The sequence below is a fragment of the Salvelinus namaycush genome, chromosome 31 (assembly GCF_016432855.1).
Source record: "Salvelinus namaycush isolate Seneca chromosome 31, SaNama_1.0, whole genome shotgun sequence".
Taxonomy (NCBI): domain Eukaryota; kingdom Metazoa; phylum Chordata; class Actinopteri; order Salmoniformes; family Salmonidae; genus Salvelinus; species Salvelinus namaycush.
This window is the reverse complement of record NC_052337.1, coordinates 18779805-18802463: the sequence shown is the minus strand read 5'-3', so window position 1 is coordinate 18802463 and position 22659 is coordinate 18779805. Positions and strand designations below refer to the sequence as shown.

At 43.3% G+C, this 22659-nt stretch overlaps 1 protein-coding gene across 3 annotated transcripts in view; it reads right to left on the bottom strand.

Moving 5' to 3' along the window:
• Positions 1-22659, bottom strand: part of nek6 (NIMA-related kinase 6) — a 78692-nt gene that overhangs the window by 26330 nt on the left and 29703 nt on the right. For all 3 annotated transcript variants that reach the window (XM_038970026.1, XM_038970025.1, XM_038970027.1), the window contains 3 exons: positions 13845-13961; positions 7186-7314; positions 6621-6683 (listed from right to left, as the gene is read on the bottom strand). In XM_038970026.1, the coding sequence (XP_038825954.1) occupies positions 6621-6683; positions 7186-7314; positions 13845-13925 (273 nt within the window). In that variant the 5' untranslated portion in view covers positions 13926-13961. The remainder of the gene's footprint in view (positions 1-6620; positions 6684-7185; positions 7315-13844; positions 13962-22659) is intronic.

Below are 22659 nucleotides of genomic sequence, written 5' to 3'. Positions count from 1 at the left end.
GTGAATGACCTGCAGAGAGCTGGGACCAAAGTAACAAAGCCTACCATCAGCAAGGGCATTGAAGATGAAACGTGGCTGGGTCTTTCAGCATGACAATGATCCCAAACACACCGCCCGGGCAACGAAAGAGTGGCTTCGTAAGAAGCATTTCAAGGTCCTGGAGTGGCCTAGCCAGTCTCCAGATCTCAACCCCATAGAAAATCTTTGGAGGGAGTTGAAAGTCCGTGTTGCCCAGCAACAGCCCCAAAACATCACTGCTCTAGAGGAGATCTGCATGGAGGAATGGGCCAAAATACCAGCAACAGTGTGTGAAAACCTTGTGAAGACTTACAGAAAACGTTTGACCTCTGTCATTGCCAACAAAAGGTATATAACAAAGTATTGAGATAAACTTTTGTTATTGACCAAATACTTATTTTCCACCATAATTTGCAAATAAATTCATTAAAAATCCTACAATGTGATTTTCTGGATTTTTACCTATGATGAAAATTACAGGCCTCTCTCATCTTTTTAAGTGGGAGAACTTGCACAATTGGTGGCTGACTAAATACTTTTTTGCCCCACTGTACATCACTCAGAAATCCCTGAAGCGTATGGGTGGGATAGGAAAACAGGATCATACTATAGCAATCTCACCTACGGGTGTGTGTGTGTGTGAGCGTCCGGGTAAGTGTAATCGTGTGAAGATATAGTGTTGGTCCGTGAGCCTGTGCACATGATTTACGTGTGTGTGTGTGTGTGTGTGTGTGTGTGTGTGTGTGTGTGTGTGTGTGTGTGTGTGTGTGTGTGTGTGTGTGTGTGTGTATGTGTGTGTGTGTGTGTGTGTGTGTGTGTGTCCTCTCTTCGTTCGTATAGAGTCAAATGACCAACAGACTCTGAGACAGCTTCTACCCCCAAGCCATGAGAATAGCCTGACTGCTAAATAAGTTAATTAAATGGTTAGACAAACTCACACACACACACTACATCGACACTCCCACACATAACTCCCACACAATCACATACACTACATACACTACATACACTCACACAGTTTTACATTTACTGCTGCTAATCTGTTGGTTATTTTACTCTCATTATTATTATTATTACTATTACTATTATAATTATTATTATTCTCTCCTAATGCCTAGTCACTTTTACCCTGCCTTAATGTACATATCTACCTCAAATACCTTGTACCCCTGCACATTGATCTGGTTCTGGTACTCCTTGTATGTAGCTCCACATTGATCTGGTACTGCTATTCCCTGTATGTAGCTCCACATTGATCTGGTTCTGGTATTCCCTGTATGTAGCTCCACATTGATCTGGTACTGGTACTCCCTGTATATAGCTCCACATTGATCTGGTACTGGTATTCCCTGTATATAGCTCCACATTGATCTGGTACTGGTATTCCCTGTATATAGATCCACATTGATCTGGTACTGGTACTCCCTGTATGTAGCTCCACATTGATCTGGTACTGGTATTCCCTGTATATAGCTCCACATTGATCTGGTACTGGTATTCCCTGTATATAGCTCCACATTGATCTGGTACTGGTATTCCCTGTATGTAGCTCCACATTGATCTGGTACTGGTATTCCCTGTATGTAGCTCCACATTGATCTGGTACTGGTACTCCCTGTATGGAGCTCCACATTGATGTGGTACTGGTACTCCCTGTATATAGCTCCACATTGATGTGGTACAGGTACTCCCTGTATATAGCTCCACATTGATGTGGTACAGGTACTCCCTGTATATAGCTCCACATTGATCTGGTACTGGTACTCCTTGTATGTAGCTCCACATTGATCTGGTATTCCCTGTATATAGCTCCACATTGATCTGGTACTGGTACTCCTTGTATGTAGCTCCACATTGATCTGGTACTGGTACTCCCTGTATGGAGCTCCACATTGATGTGGTACTGGTACTCCCTGTATATAGCTCCACATTGATGTGGTACAGGTACTCCCTGTATATAGCTCCACATTGATGTGGTACAGGTACTCCCTGTATATAGCTCCACATTGATCTGGTACTGGTATTCCCTGTATATAGATCCACATTGATCTGGTACTGGTACTCCCTGTATGTAGCTCCACATTGATCTGGTACTGGTATTCCCTGTATATAGCTCCACATTGATCTGGTACTGGTACTCCTTGTATGTAGCTCCACATTGATCTGGTACTGGTATTCCCTGTATATAGCTCCACATTGATCTGGTATTCCCTGTATGTAGCTCCACATTGATCTGGTATTCCCTGTATATAGCTCCACATTGATCTGGTACTGCTATTCCCTGTATGTAGCTCCATTCTCCAGTATTTTATTTAACTCTTGTGTATTTATTTCATTAAAACTGTTTATTATTATTTTTAAACTCTGCTTAGTTGGGAAGAGCTCGTAAGCAAGCTTTTCACGGGAAAGCAACACAACATTCCTCAGAAATGCAACCTAACCACTGATTACAGCCTGCTGGCTAGATAGTAAGTATCTCTCGGCCTGTTTTACACATGTACTGTACTGTACTATACAGCCTCTTAAAACACATTAGAGCCTGCTGGCTAGTTATGAAGAATCTCTCGGCCTGTTTCACACATGTACAGTACAATACGGCCTCTTAAACACATTAGACCCTGCTAGCTAGCCTCTTAAAACACCCCCCCCCCCATATGGATCAATAGGTGTCTAGACAGATATTCATATATCATACTGTGTGTGTGTGTGTGTGTGTGTGTGTGTGTGTGTGTGTGTGTGTGTGTGTGTGTGTGTGTGTGTGTGTGTGTTTGTGTGTTTGTGTGTGTGTGTGTGTGTGTGTGTGTGTGTGTGTGTGTGTGTGTGTGTGTGTGTGTGTGTGTGTGTGTGTGTGTGTGTGTGTGTGTGTGTGTGTTTGTGAGAGTGTGTGTTGTGATCAGTGTTTAATTTGGAAGTTGGAAGGTGCCGGAATAAAAAGTGAGCCCGAGTAGGGGGGTGACCTGGGGGGCTCAGAGGTACCGGAATGCATAACAAAAAAAACGTTATAATAGAGCATCGCATTCATTATCACTTTTTCTTGCTGAAATAGAGCAGTAGAGAAAATAGAGCTGTAGAGTAGAGGAGCTTGCAGAAATTGCAAACATGGGGGGGGGGGGGGGGGGGGGGGGATGGTAGCCTTTTATAAATGCATTTCATGCAATGCTACATCATTTTAGATGGCTGGAGACTTTAGCAGAATATGTTTTAATACAGCACAAATGATGGAAATGACAGGCTACTTCGACACTAACAAACTGAGTGAATCTGGGATCAATAAAAACGACCTGGTCTTAAAACCATCAATAGGCTAGACCTAGGAGTGTGGAGACACATATTGTACTGTATGAGGAGGAAGTTCTAGTCCTAAAAAAAGCTTTCCAATTTCACTGACTCACCCAATGATGCGCAGCTCACTCACAGTCGATGGCCGATAAGCTTGTGCCAGAAGCCTATCTCAAATCAAATGTTATTTGTCACATGCGCCGAATACAACAGGTGTAGACCTTACCGTGAAATGCTTACTTACAAGCCCTTAGCCAACAATGCAGTTCAAGAAATCACAACAATCACACCAACAATGGCCACGAGTTGGTCTATATAGGCTAGCTACAATGTTGCGCAATTCTTAGAATATCAGGTACGTTTTCACATTATGTTCTTTAGGGGCAGGAGAATTACAGAGGAGTCAAATAGGTTCCGGAACGAAATAGTCCAAAACTGAGAGGTGCCGGATCCTCAAATTAAGCACTGGTTGTGATGTACTCCTTTATCACGACAGACACACACACACACACACACACACACACACACACACACACACACACACTGTCAGTCTTCTTGTATGCTAATCTGACCCACTCTTCCTGACAGGGGTCTCTGCCCACAGATGCACACTTCAAGTCCCTGTCATAAACTCCACTTTACCGCCCGGCCGCCTCGCACGCTGCACCAAAACAAATGTCACCCCTGATGATGATGACAACAAACCACTTTAATTTATGCCACCGTAAAACCCCAACTGCCAGCGCAGCCGCCAATCACTCCGGGAGGCGTTACAAGCAGCAGATGGGGCGTGTGATTTGACGGGTCGTTAAAGTGACAGGCGGCATTGACAGGCGGGCGGGATCAAGGACCTGACAGGGCCACCTCCCTCCTTCCCTCCTTTTTCTTCTCCCTCTCTTTCTTTCTCATCCTCTCATGGCTTTTTCTGTGGCTGTCCCTCCTCCACACCTTGCGATGACATAAACGCACACACACACACACTCGACTCTAAACAGAGCTTCACAGCCAGCGTGAGATGACAGCAAACACACTTGGAGTGTCAGAACAGAGGCTCTCTTTGATCCCGTACAATGACAAAGAGTAACACACACACGTGAACAGACGGAGGACTATACGCACTTAACGATACTCCAAACACAGGTGTGCATAAGTGTGTGTGTGTGTGTGTGTGTGTGTGTGTGTGTGTGTGTGTGTGTGTGTGTGTGTGTGTGTGTGTGTGTGTGCGCGCGTGCGTGCGTGCGTGCGTGCGTGCGTGCGTGCGTGTGTGTGATATATACAGTACCAGTCAAAGTTTTTGGACACACTTATTTATTTTTACTATTTTAGACATTGTAGCATAATAATGAAGACATCAAAACTTTGAAACAACACATATGGAATCATGTAGTTACCAAATAACTGTTAAATATATTTTATATCTGAGATTCTTCAAAGTAGCCACCCTTTTGATGACAGCTTGGCATTCTCTCAACCAGGTTCACCTGGAATGCTTTTCCAACAGTCTTGAAGGAGTTCCCACATATGCTTGAGCACTTGTTGGCTGCTTTTCCTTCACCCTGCGGTCCAAATCATTCCAAACCATCTCAATTGGGTTGAGGTCGGGTGATTGTGGATGCCAGGTCATCTGATGCAGCACTCCATCACTCTCCTTCTTGGTCAAAAAGCCCTTACACAGCATGGAGGTGTGTTTTGGGTCATTGTCCTTTTGAAAAACAAATTAGTCCCATTAAGCGCAAACCAAATGGGATGGAGTTTCGCTGCAGAATGCTGCGGTAGCCATTATGGTTAAGTCTGCCTTGAATTCTAAATAAATCACAGACAGTGTCACCAGCAAAGCACCCCCACACCATCACACCTCCTCCTCCATGCTTCACGGTGGGAACCACACAGGCAGAGATCATCCTTTCACCTACTTTGCTTCTCACAAAGACACATCGTTTGGAACCAAAAATCTCACATTTGGACTCATCAGACCAAAGGACAGATTTCTACCGGTCTAATGTCCATTGCTCGTGTTTCTTGGCCCAAGCAAGTCTCTTCTTCTTACTGGTGTCCTTTAGTAGTGGTTTCTTTGCAGCAATTTGACCATGAAGGCCTGATTCACGCAGTCTCCTCTGAATAGTTGATGTTGAGATGTGTCTGTTACTTGAACTCTGTGAAGCAATTATTTGGGCTGCAATTTCTGAGGCTGGCAACTCTAATGAATTTATGCTCTGCAGCAGAGGTAAGTTTCCTGTGGCGGTCCTAATGAGAGCTAGTTTCATCATAGCGCTTGATGGTTTTAGCGACTGCACTTGAAGAAACTTTCGAAGTTCTTGAAATTTTCCGGATTAACTGACCTTCATGTCTTAAAGTCATGATGGACTGTTGTTTCTCTTTGCTTATTTGAGCTGTTCTTGCAATAATATGGACATTGTCTTTTACCAAATAGGGCTATATTCTGTATACCAACCCTACATTTTCACAACACAACTGATTGGCTCAAACGCATTAAGAAGGAAATGTACTTTTAAGAAGGCACACCTGTTAATTGAAATGCATTCCAGGTGACTACCTCATGAAGCTGGTTGAGAGAATGCCAAGAGTGGTGCAAAGCTGTAATCAAGGCAAAGGGTGGCTACTTTGAAGAATCTCAAATATAAAATATATTTTGATTTGTTTAACACTTTTTTGGTTACTACATGATACCATATGTGTTATTTCATCGTTTTGACTTCTTCACTATTATTCTACAATGTCGAAAATAGTAAAAATGAAGAAAAACCCTTGAATGAGTAGGTGTGTCCAAACTTTTGACTGGTACTGTATATACATCTGCCACTGATCAAGCCTGTATGTGTGTGTCAATGAATGTGTTTATATGACTGTGTGTATTATTAACTACAAACACATACATTGACACAGTCCCACTCACAGTCACAACCACACAAAGGCTGCCCCAACACACACGTTCGGCCCAGATCCTGTGACAAAGGGCCATAGCATTCTAAAACCTTACCATTTCACTGGCACAAGACTCAAGCACCCTGACACCCTCATCTCTAAAATGCTTCCTTACCTACACCTGCTGGATTCAAGTGCATCCTACAGTTAAACCAGATGATAAGAAACCCCTGAAGAGACCAAGCCAGAGAGAATCTTAATTTCATTTCTTTGATTCCTCACGTTCTCTCTCCTTGCCTCCTTCTCAAAACCGATTGGATGAGGAACCTCTGACCTTCTCATCCAATGGGTTTTGAGAAGGAGGCGAGGAAAGAGGCCTCAAGGAATCAAGGAAATGCAATTGAGATTCACCCCCTGAGAAAGAATTCCACCAGCCTTACCTTCAGCAGGTCAATCTCCTTGATGCAGTCCTGGCGAGCCTTGGCGTCCATCATTTCAAATATCTAAAGAAAAGAACAACGAAGTTTGTAACGTTATCCGACTGCATTGTCAGAGGTATTCCATAGAATCCTCAGCCAGCTCTAACACATAACCCCAGTGCCCAGCGTAAACCCAGTGATCTTCACGTCTAGTCCTGTAGAGCAGAAGTGTGTCTAGGCCTCTGATCCAAACACTAACCAACATGGTTCAGTGGTTTCTAGCATTAGGCTGGGGGAAAAAACTGCACACACTGTGGCCTTCCTGGTCCAGACGTGAACCACACTGCCTTTGCCAACCCTTGGCTGTATCTCAATAGTCCTTGATTAGCACTGATGTGAAAGGACGATGTCAGTGAAACAAATAGCTGGTTTGGTATCGCCAGGTATTCACCATATCGTCTTCCCTTTTCTATGTTTCACAGAACAGTGCACATGAAGGAGGGGAGACAAGGAGAGGAAGCCAATTTAAACTACTGAGATGTACCTATAGAGTAAATGCCTAAAAGGATAGGACTCAATATAGTACCTGGACTTTCTTCAGAGCCACATGCTGGCCCTCCAGAAGGTAGGTGGCTTTGTAGACCTCGCTGAACTGGCCCCGGCCAATCTTCTTCTCAATGCGGAAGTTGGCCAGCGTGCAGCAGTACTGGTGGCTCTGCACGTTTCTCAGTGAGGGGAAGAAGAATGGACAGTTTTAGTTAGGGAGAAATACTGTAGTAACCTGTTGAGAGAGAAGGTTCATATGTCATATGTTCATTGGATAGGATTGGCACATCTATTGATGTGCGTGAGTGACACTTTTCTGGGATTTGAATGAATGTGCCTTAATATCACTCAGGTGAGTTATTCATATAAACAGTGGCACTAACATTTGACAATGGCGACAGTTTTCTCCAAGGTTGGACATACATACTCTGGTATGTCTGTATCATCCTTGAACGACACAACAGTAACTAAAACCCATCTGAAAAATGTAGAAGAGTAGCAAACGTTTCTGTGTACTAAAAATGTCTGTCAGTTCTAGGAACCAAACTCAGCAAAAAAAGAAGCGTCCACTCACTGTCAACTGCGTTTATTTTCAGCAAACTTAACATCTGTAAATATTTGTATGAACATAACAAGATTCAACAACTGAGACATAAACTGAACAAGTTCCACAGACATGTGACTAACAGAAGTTGAATAATGTGTACCTGAACAAAGGGGGTCAAAATCAAAAGTAACAGTCAGTATCTGGTGTGGCCACCAGCTGCATTAAGTACTGCAGTGCATCTCTTCCTCAGGGACTGCACCAGATTTGCCAGTTCTTGCTGTGAGATGTTACCCCACTCTTCCATCAAGGCACCTGCAAGTTCCCAGACATTTCTGGGGGGAATGGCCCTAGCCCTCACCCTCCGATCCAACAGGTCCCAGACGTGCTCAATGGGATTGAGATCCGGGCTCTTCGCTGGCCATGGCAGAACACTGACATTCCTGTCTTGCAGGAAATCACGCACAGAACGAGCAGTATGGCTAGTGGCATTGTCATGCTGGAGGGGCATGTCAGGATGAGCCTGCAGGAAGGGTACCACATGAGGGAGGAGGATGTCTTTCCTGTAAAGCACAGCGTTGAGATTGCCTGCAATGACAACAAGCTCAGTCCGATGATACTGTGACACACCGCCCCAGACCATGACGGACCCTCCACCTCCAAATCGATACCGCTCCAGAGTACAGGCCTCGGTGTAACGCTCATTCCTTCAACGATAAACACGAATCCGACCACCACCCCTGGTGAGACAAAACCGCGACTCGTCAGTGAAGAGCACTTTTTGCCAGTCCTGTCTGGTCCAGCGACGGTGGGTTTGTGCCCATAGGCGACGTTGTTGCCGGTGATGTCTGGTGAGGACCTGCCTTACAACAGGCCTACAAGCCCTCAGTCCAGCCTCTCTCAGCCTATTACGGACTGTCTGAGCACTGATGGAGGGATTGTGCGTTCGGGTGTAACTCGGGCAGTTGCTGTTGCCATCCTGTACCTGTCCCGCAGGTGTGATGTTCGGATTTACCGATCCTGTGCAGGTGTTGTTACACGTGGTCTGCCACTGCGAGGACAGTCAGCTGTCCGCCCTGTCTCCCTGTAGCGCTGTCTTAGGCGTCTCACGGTATGGACGTTGCAATTTGTTGCCCTGGCCACATCTGCAGTCCTCATGCCTCCTTGCAGCATGCCTAAGGCACATTCATGCAGATGAGCAGGGACTCTGGGCATCTTTCTTTTGGTGTTTTTCAGAGTCAGTAGAAAGGCCTCTTTAGTGTCCTAAGTTTTCAGAACTGTGACCTTAATTGCCTACCGTCTGTAAGTGTCTTAACGACCGTTCCTTTTGTGCATGTTCATTAATTGTTTTTGGTTCATTGACCAAGCATGGGAAACAGTGTTTAAATCCTTTACAATGAAGATCTGTGAAGATATTTGGATTTTTACGAATTATCTTTGAAAGACAGGGTCCTGAAAAAGGGACGTTTATTTTTTTGCTGAGTTTATATGGCACAGCTAAGGGTCCGCAAGTCACTCAGTCACTCCGTAAAAGATTCTCACTCATACTGTATCACAGTGTTGACACTGGCTAACATGCTGACTATAGACAAGGCTGAAAATATAGTTCAGTTTGTCTTCCATTTACACAGAGCATCAGTCATTCACACAGTACATGTACCCAGCCAACCAAATGTTCCTGACCATGTCACATTTCAGGTTCCAATTCAAATCAGTTCACACAACAATGTGCCTTCTGTATACAGTTCCATAGTGGCCACTGTCACACCCAGGTTTCTAGGGCAAGATGGTTTCTAGGGCAAGATGGATTCTAGGGCAAGATGGTTTCTAGGGCAAGATGGTTTCTAGGGCAAGGTTGTTTCTATGGCAAGATGGTTTCTAGGGCAATGTTGTTTCTAGGGCAAGGTTATTTCTAGGGCAAGATGGTTTCTAGGGCAATGTTGTTTCTAGGGCAAGGTTATTTCTAGGGCAAGATGGTTTCTAGGGCAAGGTTGTTTCTAGGGCAAGTTTATTTCTAGGGCAAGATGGTTTCTAGGGCAAGATGGATTCTAGGGCAAGGTTATTTCTAGGGCAAAATGGATTCTAGGGAAAGAAGTTTTCTAGGGCAAGATGGTTTCTAGGGCAAGAAGGTTTCTAGGGCAAGAAGGTTTCTAGGGCAAGAAGGTTTCTAGGGCGAGAAGGTTTCTAGGGCAAGAAGTTGTCTAGGGCAAGAAGGTTTCTAGGGCAAGATGGTTTCTAGGGCAAGATGGTTTCTAGGGCAAGAAGTTTTCTAGGGCAAGATGGTTTCTAGGGCAAGATGGTTTCTAGGGCAAGATGGTTTCTAGGGCAAGATGGTTTCTAGGGCGAGAAGGTTTCTAGGGCAAGAAGGTTTCTAGGGCAAGATGGTTTCTAGGGCAAGATGGTTTCTAGGGCAAGATGGATTCTAGGGCGAGAAGGTTTCTAGGGCAAGATGGTTTCTAGGGCAAGATGGTTTCTAGGGCAAGATGGTTTCTAGGGCAAGATGGTTTCTAGGGCAAGAAGGTTTCTAGGGCAAGATGGTTTCTAGGGCAAGATGGTTTCTAGGGCAAGATGGATTCTAGGGTAATAAGGTTTCTAGGGCAAGATGGATTCTAGGGCAAGATGGATTCTAGGGTAATAAGGTTTCTAGGGCAAGATGGATTCTAGGGCAAGATGGATTCTAGGGCAAGAAGTTTTCTACGGCAAGATAAAATGCTGAGAGGAAAGTATCTCCCTTTATGCCACTTAAAAGACACTTTTATCCAGGAAAGTGAGTGCATACATTTTGAGTATGTGATCCAAATGGGAATTGAACCCACAACCTTGGTATTGCTAGTGTCACGCTCTTACCAACTGAGCGACATAAGACCAGCGTAGCTGGGTGGTTCAGTTGGTAAATCAAAGCATCTGTGGTCCTTTCTGTACCACCGGTCTGTCTCGGTGGCACAAGCCTCCCAACGGCTCCCCTTTTTGACAGACAGCCAGACGTTATTGATGCCATTTGTAATTGCCGTAATTGTTTCGAGGGGAGGGCTGGGGTGTGTCTGTGTGTGTCGATGCTAATACTGAGCGACACAAACCCTGGGTGACACACACTCTGATGCTTGGCGCCATGGAATATTCCCAGCTGCTCATTTACATATGCGCTGACCCAGATTAGCATGCTCTATTACAGAGTGCCACTGCTAATTAGAGCTAGCCTGATATGCTAATATGCTAGCCGGGCTGCTATCCTTACCTAGATTAGTCATTATATAACCCCATACTCCAAAACTGTGGCTCTGTCATATTTGGTATAACACTACCTACAACTGTTATTGTTCTTGTTTCCATCAATTAATTACAAAACAATAGAGGAGAAATCTGTGTCATTGACGAGTGACAAGTTGTTTGTGAAGTAAACCTCACTAGTAGTGGGATGCTTTAAAAAGTACTAGGATATGCAGACTTACATCCCCCAAACATTGATTACATCTCCTCAAACCTGGGGTCCATTCAACACACCTGAGCTGACGGGGCAGAGTTCAGAGCCTGCCCTTACAGAGCATGACCCGGAGCAAGAGGGCATTCTGTTCTGCTCCATTCATCCAGGATGGGTTCAGACAAACATGACAGGACAGCAAGGAGGTTTGCTCTGCTCACTAAATACATACACTTCTACTATGCTTGAGTTGGAGAGTCATGTCCTTTAGAATTTATCTTTACATGTTTGTAATGCAACTTGGGCCACACTACGTGTTAACAATAACTTGAACTGAAATGCACATGGTACTTTGTCCCCCTGTTTGTTTTTAGGGCCTAGTATGGACAGCTGAGAGTGTTGAAGTTATCCTCTCAGTGCTCGGTGGGCTGACCAAAGACAGCAACAGCCTAATACTGGACTGGACTAGCCAGACTTGTCTATGCTATCTGGTTTGCCTTTGATGAATTCTGATATTCTCTGTGCTGAATCGAATGTGATTCACAGTGGGTTTCAACAGGAACAATGTTCAACTGTTCTTTATCACAAGATTTACAAACCCTTTCCTCCCGAGTGGCGCAATGGTCTAAGGTACTGCATCACAGTGTTGTGGCATCACTACAGCCTGGGGTTTGATCCCAGGCTGTGCCATGACCGGGAGACTCATAGGGCGGCGCACAATTGGCCTGCATGTCCTGTTCAATTACATTGTGGTCTAGTGCTGACTTAGGTTCAAATGAAAGCCATTGTTTATCATCTACTATGAAACAACAACAGCGAATAAAAATGTAGGTTTTATCTACCATACTCGATCTGGCATTCACTTGTCAGCATCGATACGTCAACAAAACGTATCCTTGACTCAATGGGGTCTTTGTTCCTTGAATGTGCATCACAAAAAAGGCCTGAAGTTAACATTAAATCATTACATACCATAAAGCAAAATTGTATTTTTCTTTCTTTTTCTCAATTCCTCTCACTGGCCAAGAAAAATCTCAGGGGCTGCATATTACTCCTGACATTCAAGAGGGTTTAGCCATTCATTGGGCTATTGAAACAGTAGAGCATGCCCTTTGGATTACTGGGGGGACTTAATACACTGCTCAAAACTGAGAGACACAGAGACAGAGAGAGAGAGAGAGAGACAGAGAGAGAGAGAGAGAGAGAGAAAGAGAATTATAGAGTCAAAGCCCTTAACTTCCCTCCAGCTCCCAGCTTTCAGCTCTCTGCTCCAATCAACATGTGCTTCATCACTTTGTACTGCGACTGACGGCGAGAGCCCGGGGTGAACTGGAAAAGCTCTTACAGAATCTCAATACCTCCTAACTCTATCAACATCATTTCTTTCCCTCTTTCTTTTCTTTTTACTTTCTCTGGCCTTTGGAGCGTCATAAAATCAGCATCAAGAGAAACAAATGGCTTTGCCATAACGGATCTCCCCGAGTCTTGAGACGCTATTAGCTAATCCAGAGTGACGTTGGCTGATTGGTCTTTGGCTCGTTGGGCTGTGGTGTTAACTCAAGTACTCTTCGCTAGCTGCTGCAGTGGTGGTGACGTGCTGTGTCAGATCGGGCAGCCGCCTTGCTGCAGTGATTGTGGGAGACTCCCTGATGATGTTTCAAGGGTTGGCCGCAGAAATGCGCAATTGTTGTAAGCGGTCGATTCCTGTATTTAGGTGGAGGGTGACTGGTATATGACTTGACACAGATTAATGCTGTTAGGGAACTTATTTTATAAAATGTGTAAAACCCTCAACAAACAAATTAAAAGACCATCGATACCATCAATAATGAAGTAATTGAGGTTGAACATTTTCAGTCACCAAATTCTTAACTTCAGTGGCTTCTGTGCTTCAGTGGCTATAATCTGTGGCAAAACGCTATAGTTTGACCCTCTCATCACATTTAAAAGCCCCAACTATAGGGAGGAAGGAAGAAGGGGTAGAGATGGTCAGAGAGGTGCCATCATGGAAAATGATGATGGCATTACGCTAAACAGAACAGGTTTTCATTTCTTCCTATCACCGTAGCAGATGTTCAATATCATTGGCTAATTGCACTTAAACACTATGTAATGACAGACTCCGCACCGCGCCACTAAGTAACACAACAACATCCATTACCTCACTATCAAGCCGGCACAACAATTTGTACATAATCGCCCTCACGCAGTTGAAAGCCAATGAAGTGGCGATTAAGGCTAATTTCTTCAACAATTACCACTCATTATGTGCAGAGTCAAGAGCAGGCTTTGACTACTGTTAAATGACGGGGTTGCTAAGATAGTCTCTACTAATATGTAGTTCGGGAGTGACACCTGCTTGCCTACGGTCATAGCTCTGTGATGTCGAGGGCTTCCGTGCAAACCTGAGCTGTTTTTTCCATCCCAGTCAATCATCTTAAGTCCTTCTATGCTCTTTGAAGCATTGTGAAAATGCATTTTGCGTTTATCTATTAGCATTACACTTAGGTCTGAAAACAACAGCGACAAACAACAACAGACAAATTATTTGATGTTGTAAAATTAAAAAATGAACTGGAATTAGTTTATTCAAAAGCAGACATGAATGCCAACACGCGGGCGCACACACACACACACACACACACACACACACACACACACACACACACACACACACACACACACACACACACACACACACACACACACCGGTGTAGACTAGAATACGACGTCTCACCTGATCTTGCCCAGGCATCTTGTAGAGGTTCTTGTTCTGGTTGTCTAGGTTGTGCTGGTGATGGCTGTTCTGTGCCTCCATGGTGGACTTGGCATACAGTACCAGGCCCCTTCACCCCTGGTAGAGACAAGAGACAGAACTAACTTAGCCGTGGTTGTGTGTGTGTGTGTGTGTGTGTGTGTGTGTGTGTGTGTGTGTGTGTGTGTGTGTGTGTGTGTGTGTCTGTGTGTGTGTGTGTGTGTGTGTGTGTGTGTGTGTGTGTGTGTGTGTGTGTGTGTGTGTGTGTGTGTGTGTGAGACGTGTAGCTAGTCTTATTCTGAGCCATGGGGACTCCTTGCATAGAGTCAGTCCAGGGATGGGCAATCATTTTGTCTCGAGGGCCACATCGAGATTTTTGAAATTCAACGGAGGCACACAGTTTTTTTCTGAGTGATTTCTTCAAAATCAATTTGCAGACCGGAAAAGTGGCCGTAAAACAAAGAAAAGCCAGTACAGGGCTTTACCCCTATACCACTGCCTCAGACAGATTAGACTGCCAGAGACACACAGCATCCTATACCACTGCCTCAGACAGATTAGACTGCCAGAGACACACAGCATCCTATACCACTGCCTCAGACAGATTAGACTGCCAGAGACACACAGCATCCTATACCACTGCCTCTGACAGATTAGACTGCCAGAGACACACAGCATCCTATACCACTGCCTCTGACAGATTAGACTGCCAGAGACACACAGCATCCTATACCACTGCCTCAGACAGATTAGACTCCCAGAGACACACAGCATCCTATACCCACATGAGGATAGACAGGTCAATAAGCCAAACAGCTACACACATATCAAAACACACAGATATGTATTATCTACCTAAGTAACCCAAAGTGAATGTAAAACATACGTCCATATACGATAATAGTCCAATGAATGATGAGATCCCTATGTATCTGTGTACACACACACATCTATTTTTCTGCCGAGTACACACTTTTACACCCTATTTACAGAGCTGAGGAAGTGGGCCACATTGTGAAGGCGTAAGCAGAAAATGCAGATTATACAAAACCAAGGCCATGCACACACTTACCACCCCCCCCCCACACACACACACACACACCCACACACACGTTGATGGAGAGAAAGTGAGCGGAGAGAGATGACTCAAGTAACGAAGTAAACTATAAAAAACTACTAAACTACTAAAAATGGACGTTACACATGGCGTATCACATTTAACAAACCAAACATGCAAATACCGTTATAGAAGTTATAGTTAAAAAAACGAACTGATCTGTGCATCAATAAGGGTATATCGTAAAATACGGTATACAGCCCAGCCCTACTTCTGCCATCAGCTGGCAAGACACTGAACAACATTACATAATCTTACGACTTACATTATCATCATCATGCCACAGTTATATAGACCTTATTCCAAAGGGCTGAACTGAGTAAACTGTAACCTAACAGTCTAACCCTGACCCTGTGATGTAATGTGGAGCAATACAAATCAGATGGTTTTATCTGAACTCAACTGGCAGAAAGAGCCACATGTAAAATAGTAGACGCTACTGTACTAGCTAGAGTCATAACAGATTATTGGACAACCTTGTAATGAATGACTGTTCCATCGCTGGCTTTTAACACACATTATTTATTTGAATCCACAAATCACGTCACAGTTAAGAAGGATTCAAACATTTCATAAGGTCATGGATATACACTACTGTTCAAAAGTTTGGGGTCACTTAGAAATGTCCTTGTTTTTGAAAGAAAAGCACATTTTTTGTCCATTAAAATAACATCAAATTGATCAGAAATACAGTGTAGACATTGTTAATGTTGTAAATGACTATTGTAGCTGGAAACGGCAGATTTTTTATGGAATATCTTCATAGGTGTACAGAGGCCCATTATCAGCAACAATCACTCCTGTGTTCCAATGGCACGTTGTGTTAGCTAATCCAAGTTTATCATTTTAAAAGGCTAATTGATCATTAGAAACCCCTTTTGTAATTATGTTTGCACAGCTGAAAATTGTTGTCTGATTAAAGAAGCAATAAATCTGGCCTTCTTTAGACTAGTTGAGTATCTGGAGCATCAGCATTTGTGGGTTCATTTACAGGCTGTGAAGCGGCGACTCCGGGATGCTGGCCTTCTAGGCAGAGTTCCTCTGTCCAGTGTCTGTGTTCTTCTGTCCATCTTAATCTTTTATTTTTATTGGACAGTATGAGATACGGCTTTTTCTTTGCAACTCTGCCTAGAAGGCCAGCATCCCAGAGTCGCCTCTTCACTGTTGACATTGAGACTGGTGTTTTGCGGGTACTATTTAATGAAGCTGCCAGCTGCCAGTTGAGGACTTGTGAGGCGTCTGTTTCTCAAACTAGATACTCTAATGTACTTGTCTCTTGCTCAGTTGTGCACCGGGGCCTCCCACTCCTCTTTCTATTCTGGTTAGAGACAGTTTGCCCTGTTCTGTGAAGGGAGTAGTACACCGCGTTGTACGAGATCTTCAGTTTCTTGACAATTTCTCACATGGAATAGCCTCCATTTCTCAGAACAAGAATAGACTGACGAGTTTCAGAAGAAAGTTCTTTGTTTCTGGCCATTTTGAGCCTGTAATCGAACCCACAAATGCTGATGCTCCAGATACTCAACTAGTCTAAAGAATGACAGTTTTATTGCTTCTTTAATCAGACAACAGTTTTCAGCTGTGCTAACATAATTGCAAAGGGGTTTTCTAATGATCAATTAGCCTTTTAAAATGATAAACTTGGATTAGCTAACACAACGTGCCATTGGAACACAGGAGTGATGGTTGCTGATAATGGGCCTCTGTAAACCTATGTAGATATTCCATAAAAAATCTGCAGTTTCCAGCTACAATAGTCATTTACAACATTAACAATGTCTAAACTGTATTTCTGATCAATTTGATGTTATTTTAATGGACAGAAATGTGCTTTTCTTTCAAAAACAAGGACATTTCTAAGTGACCTCAAACTTTTGAATGGTAGTGTATATGGACACTTATGAACACACACACACACACACACACACACACACACACACACACACACACACACACACACACACACACACACACACACACACACACACACAATATCCATATCTGCCATATCTGTGAGGGCTCTAGATAAACTGTTATAGACTTGAACATGCACGGCTGTGAGAAGCCATACGACCAGCCTGGAACGGATACGTGTAGGGGTGATTCAGCTTATTTGTTTAATATATGATCATACTGTATGTGTGTCTGAGGGCTTAAGCCCAAGGTCTTTTTTTCAGACTCTCATTGAGCTCTCTAGAAGGATACGTTTTCAATTCGTAATCAATGGAGGTACAGAGGGGTGAGTGGTCGATGTTCTATCAGTTTTTCTGAGCTCATCTTTGTCTGACCTATCGGAAGAGATTGGAGATATACAGTACAGAGTAGAGGTCGACCGATTAATCGGAATGGCCGATTAATTAGGGACGATTTCAAGTTTTCATAACAATCGGAAATTGGTATTTTTGCGCGCCGATTTGCCGATTATTTTTATTATTATATATTTTTTTATACCTTTATTTAATCTTTATTTAACTAGGCAAGTCAGTTAAGAACACATTCTTATTTTCAATGACGGCCAAGGAACGTTCTGCCAGAACGACAGATTTTTAACCTTGTCAGCTCGGGGGATCCAATCTTGCAACCTTACATTTAACTAGTCCAATGCTCTAACACCTGATTACATTGCATTCCATGAGGAGCCTGCCTGTTACGTGAATGCAGTAAGCTAAGGTAAATTGCTAGCTAGCATTAAACTTATCTTATAAAAAACAATCAATCAATGACTGTCATTGCTCCAATGTGTACTTAACCATAAACATCAATGCCTTTCTTAAAATCAATACACAAGTATATATTTTTAAACCTGCATATTTAGCTAAATGAAATCCAGGTTAGCAGGCAATATTAACCAGGTGAAATTGTGTCATTTCTCTTGCGTTCATTGCACGCAGAGTCAGGGTATTGTCACGTTCGTTATAGCGATGAGACCAAAGCGCAGCGGGATTTGAATGCATCTTCTTTTAATAAAGAAAGAACACGGAATGAACTATACAAAAACAACGTGAAGCTATATAATCATAGTGCTGACACAAGCAACTAAACATAGACATAGATAATCACCCACGAAATACTCAAGGAATATGGCTGCCTAAATATGGTTCCCAATCAGAGACAACGATAAACAGCTGCCTCTAATTGAGAACCAATCTAGGCAACCATAGACATACAAAACCCCTAGACTGACGATAAACAGCTGCCTCTAATTGAGAACCAATCTAGGCAACCATAGACATACAAAACCCCTAGACTGGTAACAACCACATTGTCACGTTCTGACCATAGTTCTTTTGTGTTTTCTTTGTTTTAGTGTTGGTCAGGACGTGAGCTGGGTGGGCATTCTATGTTGTGTGTCTAGTTTGTCCGTTTCTATGTATGACCTGATATGGTTCTCAATCAGAGGCAGGTGTTAGTCATTGTCTCTGATTGGGAACCATATTTAGGTAGCTTGTTTTGTGTTGGGGTTTGTGGGTGGTTGTCTTCTGTCTTTGTGTTCTCTGCACCAGATAGGACTGTTTTGGTTTTGCCACGTTTGTTATTTTGTATTTGTATAGTGTTCACGTTTATTCGTCTTTTATTAAACATGTTGAACACGAACTACGCTGCGTCTTGGTCCGATCCCTGCTACACCTCCTCTTCAGACGAAGAGGAGGAAGGCTGCCGTTACACACATAAACATACAAAAACCCTAGACAGGACAAAAACATATAATCACCCATGTCACACCCTGACCTAACCAAAATCATAAAGAAAACAAAGAATACTAAGGTCAGGGCGTGACAGGTATATGCAACAGTTTGGGCCGCCTGGCTCTTTGCGAACTAATTTGCCAGAATTTTACGTAATTATGACATAACATTGAAGGTTGTGCAATGTAACAGGAATATTTAGACTCATGGATGCCACCCGTTAGATAAAATACGGAACGGAATAAACGTTTTGTTTTCGAGGTGATAGTTTACGGATTAGTCAAAGGTATATGGTTTAGAGAGAAATAGTAGACACGTTATAATTCCTGTAATAACTTGCGGCTGAACTTGAAAGGGGTTTCTTCGTTATTTTACCGTTCATGTCTTCCATAGAGAATGTCTTGATCTACTTCAAATAAGGTCTGTGTTTCGCGGAGGAGCAGACTGACAGGGGACCATGCAGACAAGCTCTGCTTTCTGCAAAACCTAAAACTTCTTAACTGGGAATATTGAAGACCCATGAAAGCTGGTGGTTCGTTTTAACATATGTTCTCATGTTATTTGAGACTAAATTTATTTTATTTATGTATTATATTAAGTTAAAATAAAAGTGTTCATTGTTCATTCAGTATTGTTGCAATTGTCATTATTACAAAAATGTGTGTGTGTGTATGATATATATATATATATATACATACATATTTTTTTTATTTGGCCGATTAATCGGTATCTGCTTTTTTTGTCCTCCAAGAATCGGTATCGGTATCGGCGTTGAAAAATCATAATCGGTCGACCTCTTGTACAGAGAAACAGATTTGTTCCGTGTGAGGTACAAATTAAAGATTGATAAAAGAGAGAAAAATGGAGAAAAAGAGAGTGAGTGAGTCCGAGAGAGAAGGATAGAGTGTGACTATACACTATAGCAGAGGATGGGTAGTGGTTGCAACTCAAAATCACTGCGTGTGTTTGAGCGGGTATGTGTGTGTTTGAGTGGGTGTGTGTATATTTGAGTGGGTGTGTGTGTGTTTGAGCGGATGTGTGTGAGTGTATGTGCAGATGTGTGTATGTGTGTGTGTGTGTGTGTGTGTGTGTGCTTTCGCAGAGAACTGTAACGTGTGGCTCACACAGGGTTCGTCGCTCATCTTATAATTTAAATATGGCCTGTGGGATACCACAACAACAGTCACATTCTATTCTGCACCTCTGACTTCACAGAATGGAAACAATTTCATCTTAGTTTAGAGAAACTTAACACTGCATCACATTCAGTTCTTAGAAAAGGATTTCTGAGGAAAAAGTTCCGGGCTAGCGCTTTCAGTGGTGGAAAAAGTACTAAATTGTCATACTTCAGAAAAAGTAAAGATACGGTAATAGAAAATTACTCAAGTAAAAGTAAAATGCACCTAATCAAATCAAATCAAATTTTGATTTGATTTTACCTAGTGAAATACTATTTGAGTAAAAGTCTAAAGGTATCTGGTTTTAAACGTACCTTGTCCCTAGGCGGTGGGTATTCCACCCAGGTAGTGGCAGTGCTGGTGACACTAGCTGCATTAACCCATGGGGAGGGGGTCACACTCGGACAATCAGAGAGGGAGCAAATTATTGTGGCCCTGGCGGTACAAAATAATCAAAAGGTCTGACTGCTCAGAGATGCTTGGGAAAACGGTCACAACGGGGGACCAGCATGTGTGTGTTTCAGGGGAAAGGGGCGTATCTGACCTCCATCAGGTAGAACTTGGCGTATCTGACCTCCATCAGGTAGGACTTGGCGTATCTGACCTCCATCAGGTAGGACTTGACGTATCTGACCTCCATCAGGTAGGACTTGACGTATCTGACCTCCATCAGGTAGGACTTGACGTATCTGACCTCCATCAGGTAGGACTTGACGTATACGTATCTGACCTCCATTAGGTAGGACTTGACGTATCTGACCTCCATCAGGTAGGACTTGACGTATCTGACCTCCATCAGGTAGGACTTGACGTATCTGACCTCCAACATTGGTTAAGCAAATCTTCCATTCTTGCTCAATGTTGCATGTCTTCTCAAACAGCTACAACTGTATATGCATTCACACATCAAGTCTTCTGTTGAGTTGGGCTCGGGGATGGAACAACTGTTGAACATCTGAGCTTGTGGTTGTTTGTGGGGAGGGTGTGTGTATTTATCCCACATCTGTTGCTAAGGGGTAACGATGGTTGAGACATTATAGGATGAAGCACTATTTTTTTTCTCCCAAAATAATAATTGCTTGCCAATTATTTTTGTATTGCCAGTCCTGGTTATAGGTAACAATCCTTCATACGAAGTGCCTACATTATTACACATATTATTCGTTAATAAATGAAGATAAGAAAATAAATTAAGATATGCAAGATTTATATACAGTATATACAGTGGGGAGAACAAGTATGTGATACACTGCCGATTTTGCAGGTTTTCCTACTTACAAAGCATGTAGAGGTCTGTAATTTTTATCATAGGTACACTTCAACTGTGAGAGACGGAATCTAAAACAAAAATCCAGAAAATCACATTGTATAATTTTTAAGTAATTAATTAGCATTTTATTGCATGACATAAGTATTTGATCACCTACCAACCAGTAAGAATTCCAGCTCTCACAGACCTGTTAGTTTTTCTTTAAGAAGCCCTCCTGTTCTCCACTCACTACCTGTATTAACTGCACCTGTTTGAACTCGTTACCTGTATAAAAGACACCTGTCCACACACTCAATCAAACAGACTCCAAACTCTCCACAATGGCCAAGACCAGAGAGCTGTGTAAGGACATCAGGGATAAAATTGTAGACCTGCACAAGGCTGGGATGGGCTACAGGACAATAGGCAAGCAGCTTGGTGAGAAGGCAACAACTGTTGGCGCAATTATTAGAAAATGGAAGAAGTTCCCGTGTGGCTCAGTTGGTAGAGCATGGCGCTTGCAACGCCAGGGTTGTGGGTTCATTTCCCACGGGGGGACCAGGATGAATATGTATGAACTTTCCAATTTGTAAGTCGCTCTGGATAAGAGCGTCTGCTAAATGACTTAAATGTAAGTTCAAGATGACGGTCAATCACCCTCGGTCTGGGGTTCCATGCAAGATCTCACCTCGTGGGGCATCAATGATCATGAGGAAGGTGAGGGATCCGCCCAGAACTACACGGCAGGACCTGGTCAATGACCTGAAGAGATCTGGGACCACAGTCTCAAAGAAAACCATTAGTAACACACTACGCCGTCATGGATTAAAATCCTGCAGCGCACGCAAGGTCCCCCTGCTCAAGCCAGCGCATGTCCAGGCCCGTCTGAAGTTTGCCGATGATCCAGAGGAGGAATAGGAGAAGGTCATGTGGTCTGATGAGACAAAAATAGAGCTTTTTGGTCTAAACTCCACTCGCCGTGTTTGGAGGAAGAAGAAGGATGAGTACAACCCCAAGAACACCATCCCAACCGTGAAGCATGGAGGTGGAAACATCATTCTTTGGGGATGCTTTTCTGCAAAGGGGACAGGACGACTGCACCGTATTGAGAGAGGATGGATGGGGCCATGTATCGCGAGATCTTGGCCAACAACCTCCTTCCCTCAGTAAGAGCATTGAAGATGGGTCGTGGCTGGGTCTTCCAGCATGACAACGACCCGAAACACATAGCCAGGGCAACTAAGGAGTGGCTCCGTAAGAAGCATCTCAAGGTTCTGGAGTGGCCTAGCCAGTCTCCAGACCTGAACCCAATAGAAAATCTTTGGAGGGAGCTGAAAGTCCTTATTGCCCAGCGACAGCCCCGAAACCTGAAGGATCTGGAGAAGGTCTGTATGGAGGAGTGGGCCAAAATCCCTGCTGCAGTGTGTGCAAACCTGGTCAAGAACTACAGGAAACGTATGATCTCTGTAATTGCAAACAAAGGTTTCTGTACCAAATATTAAGTTCTGCTTTTCTGATGTATCAAATACTTATGTCATGCAATAAAATGCAAATTAATTACTTAAAA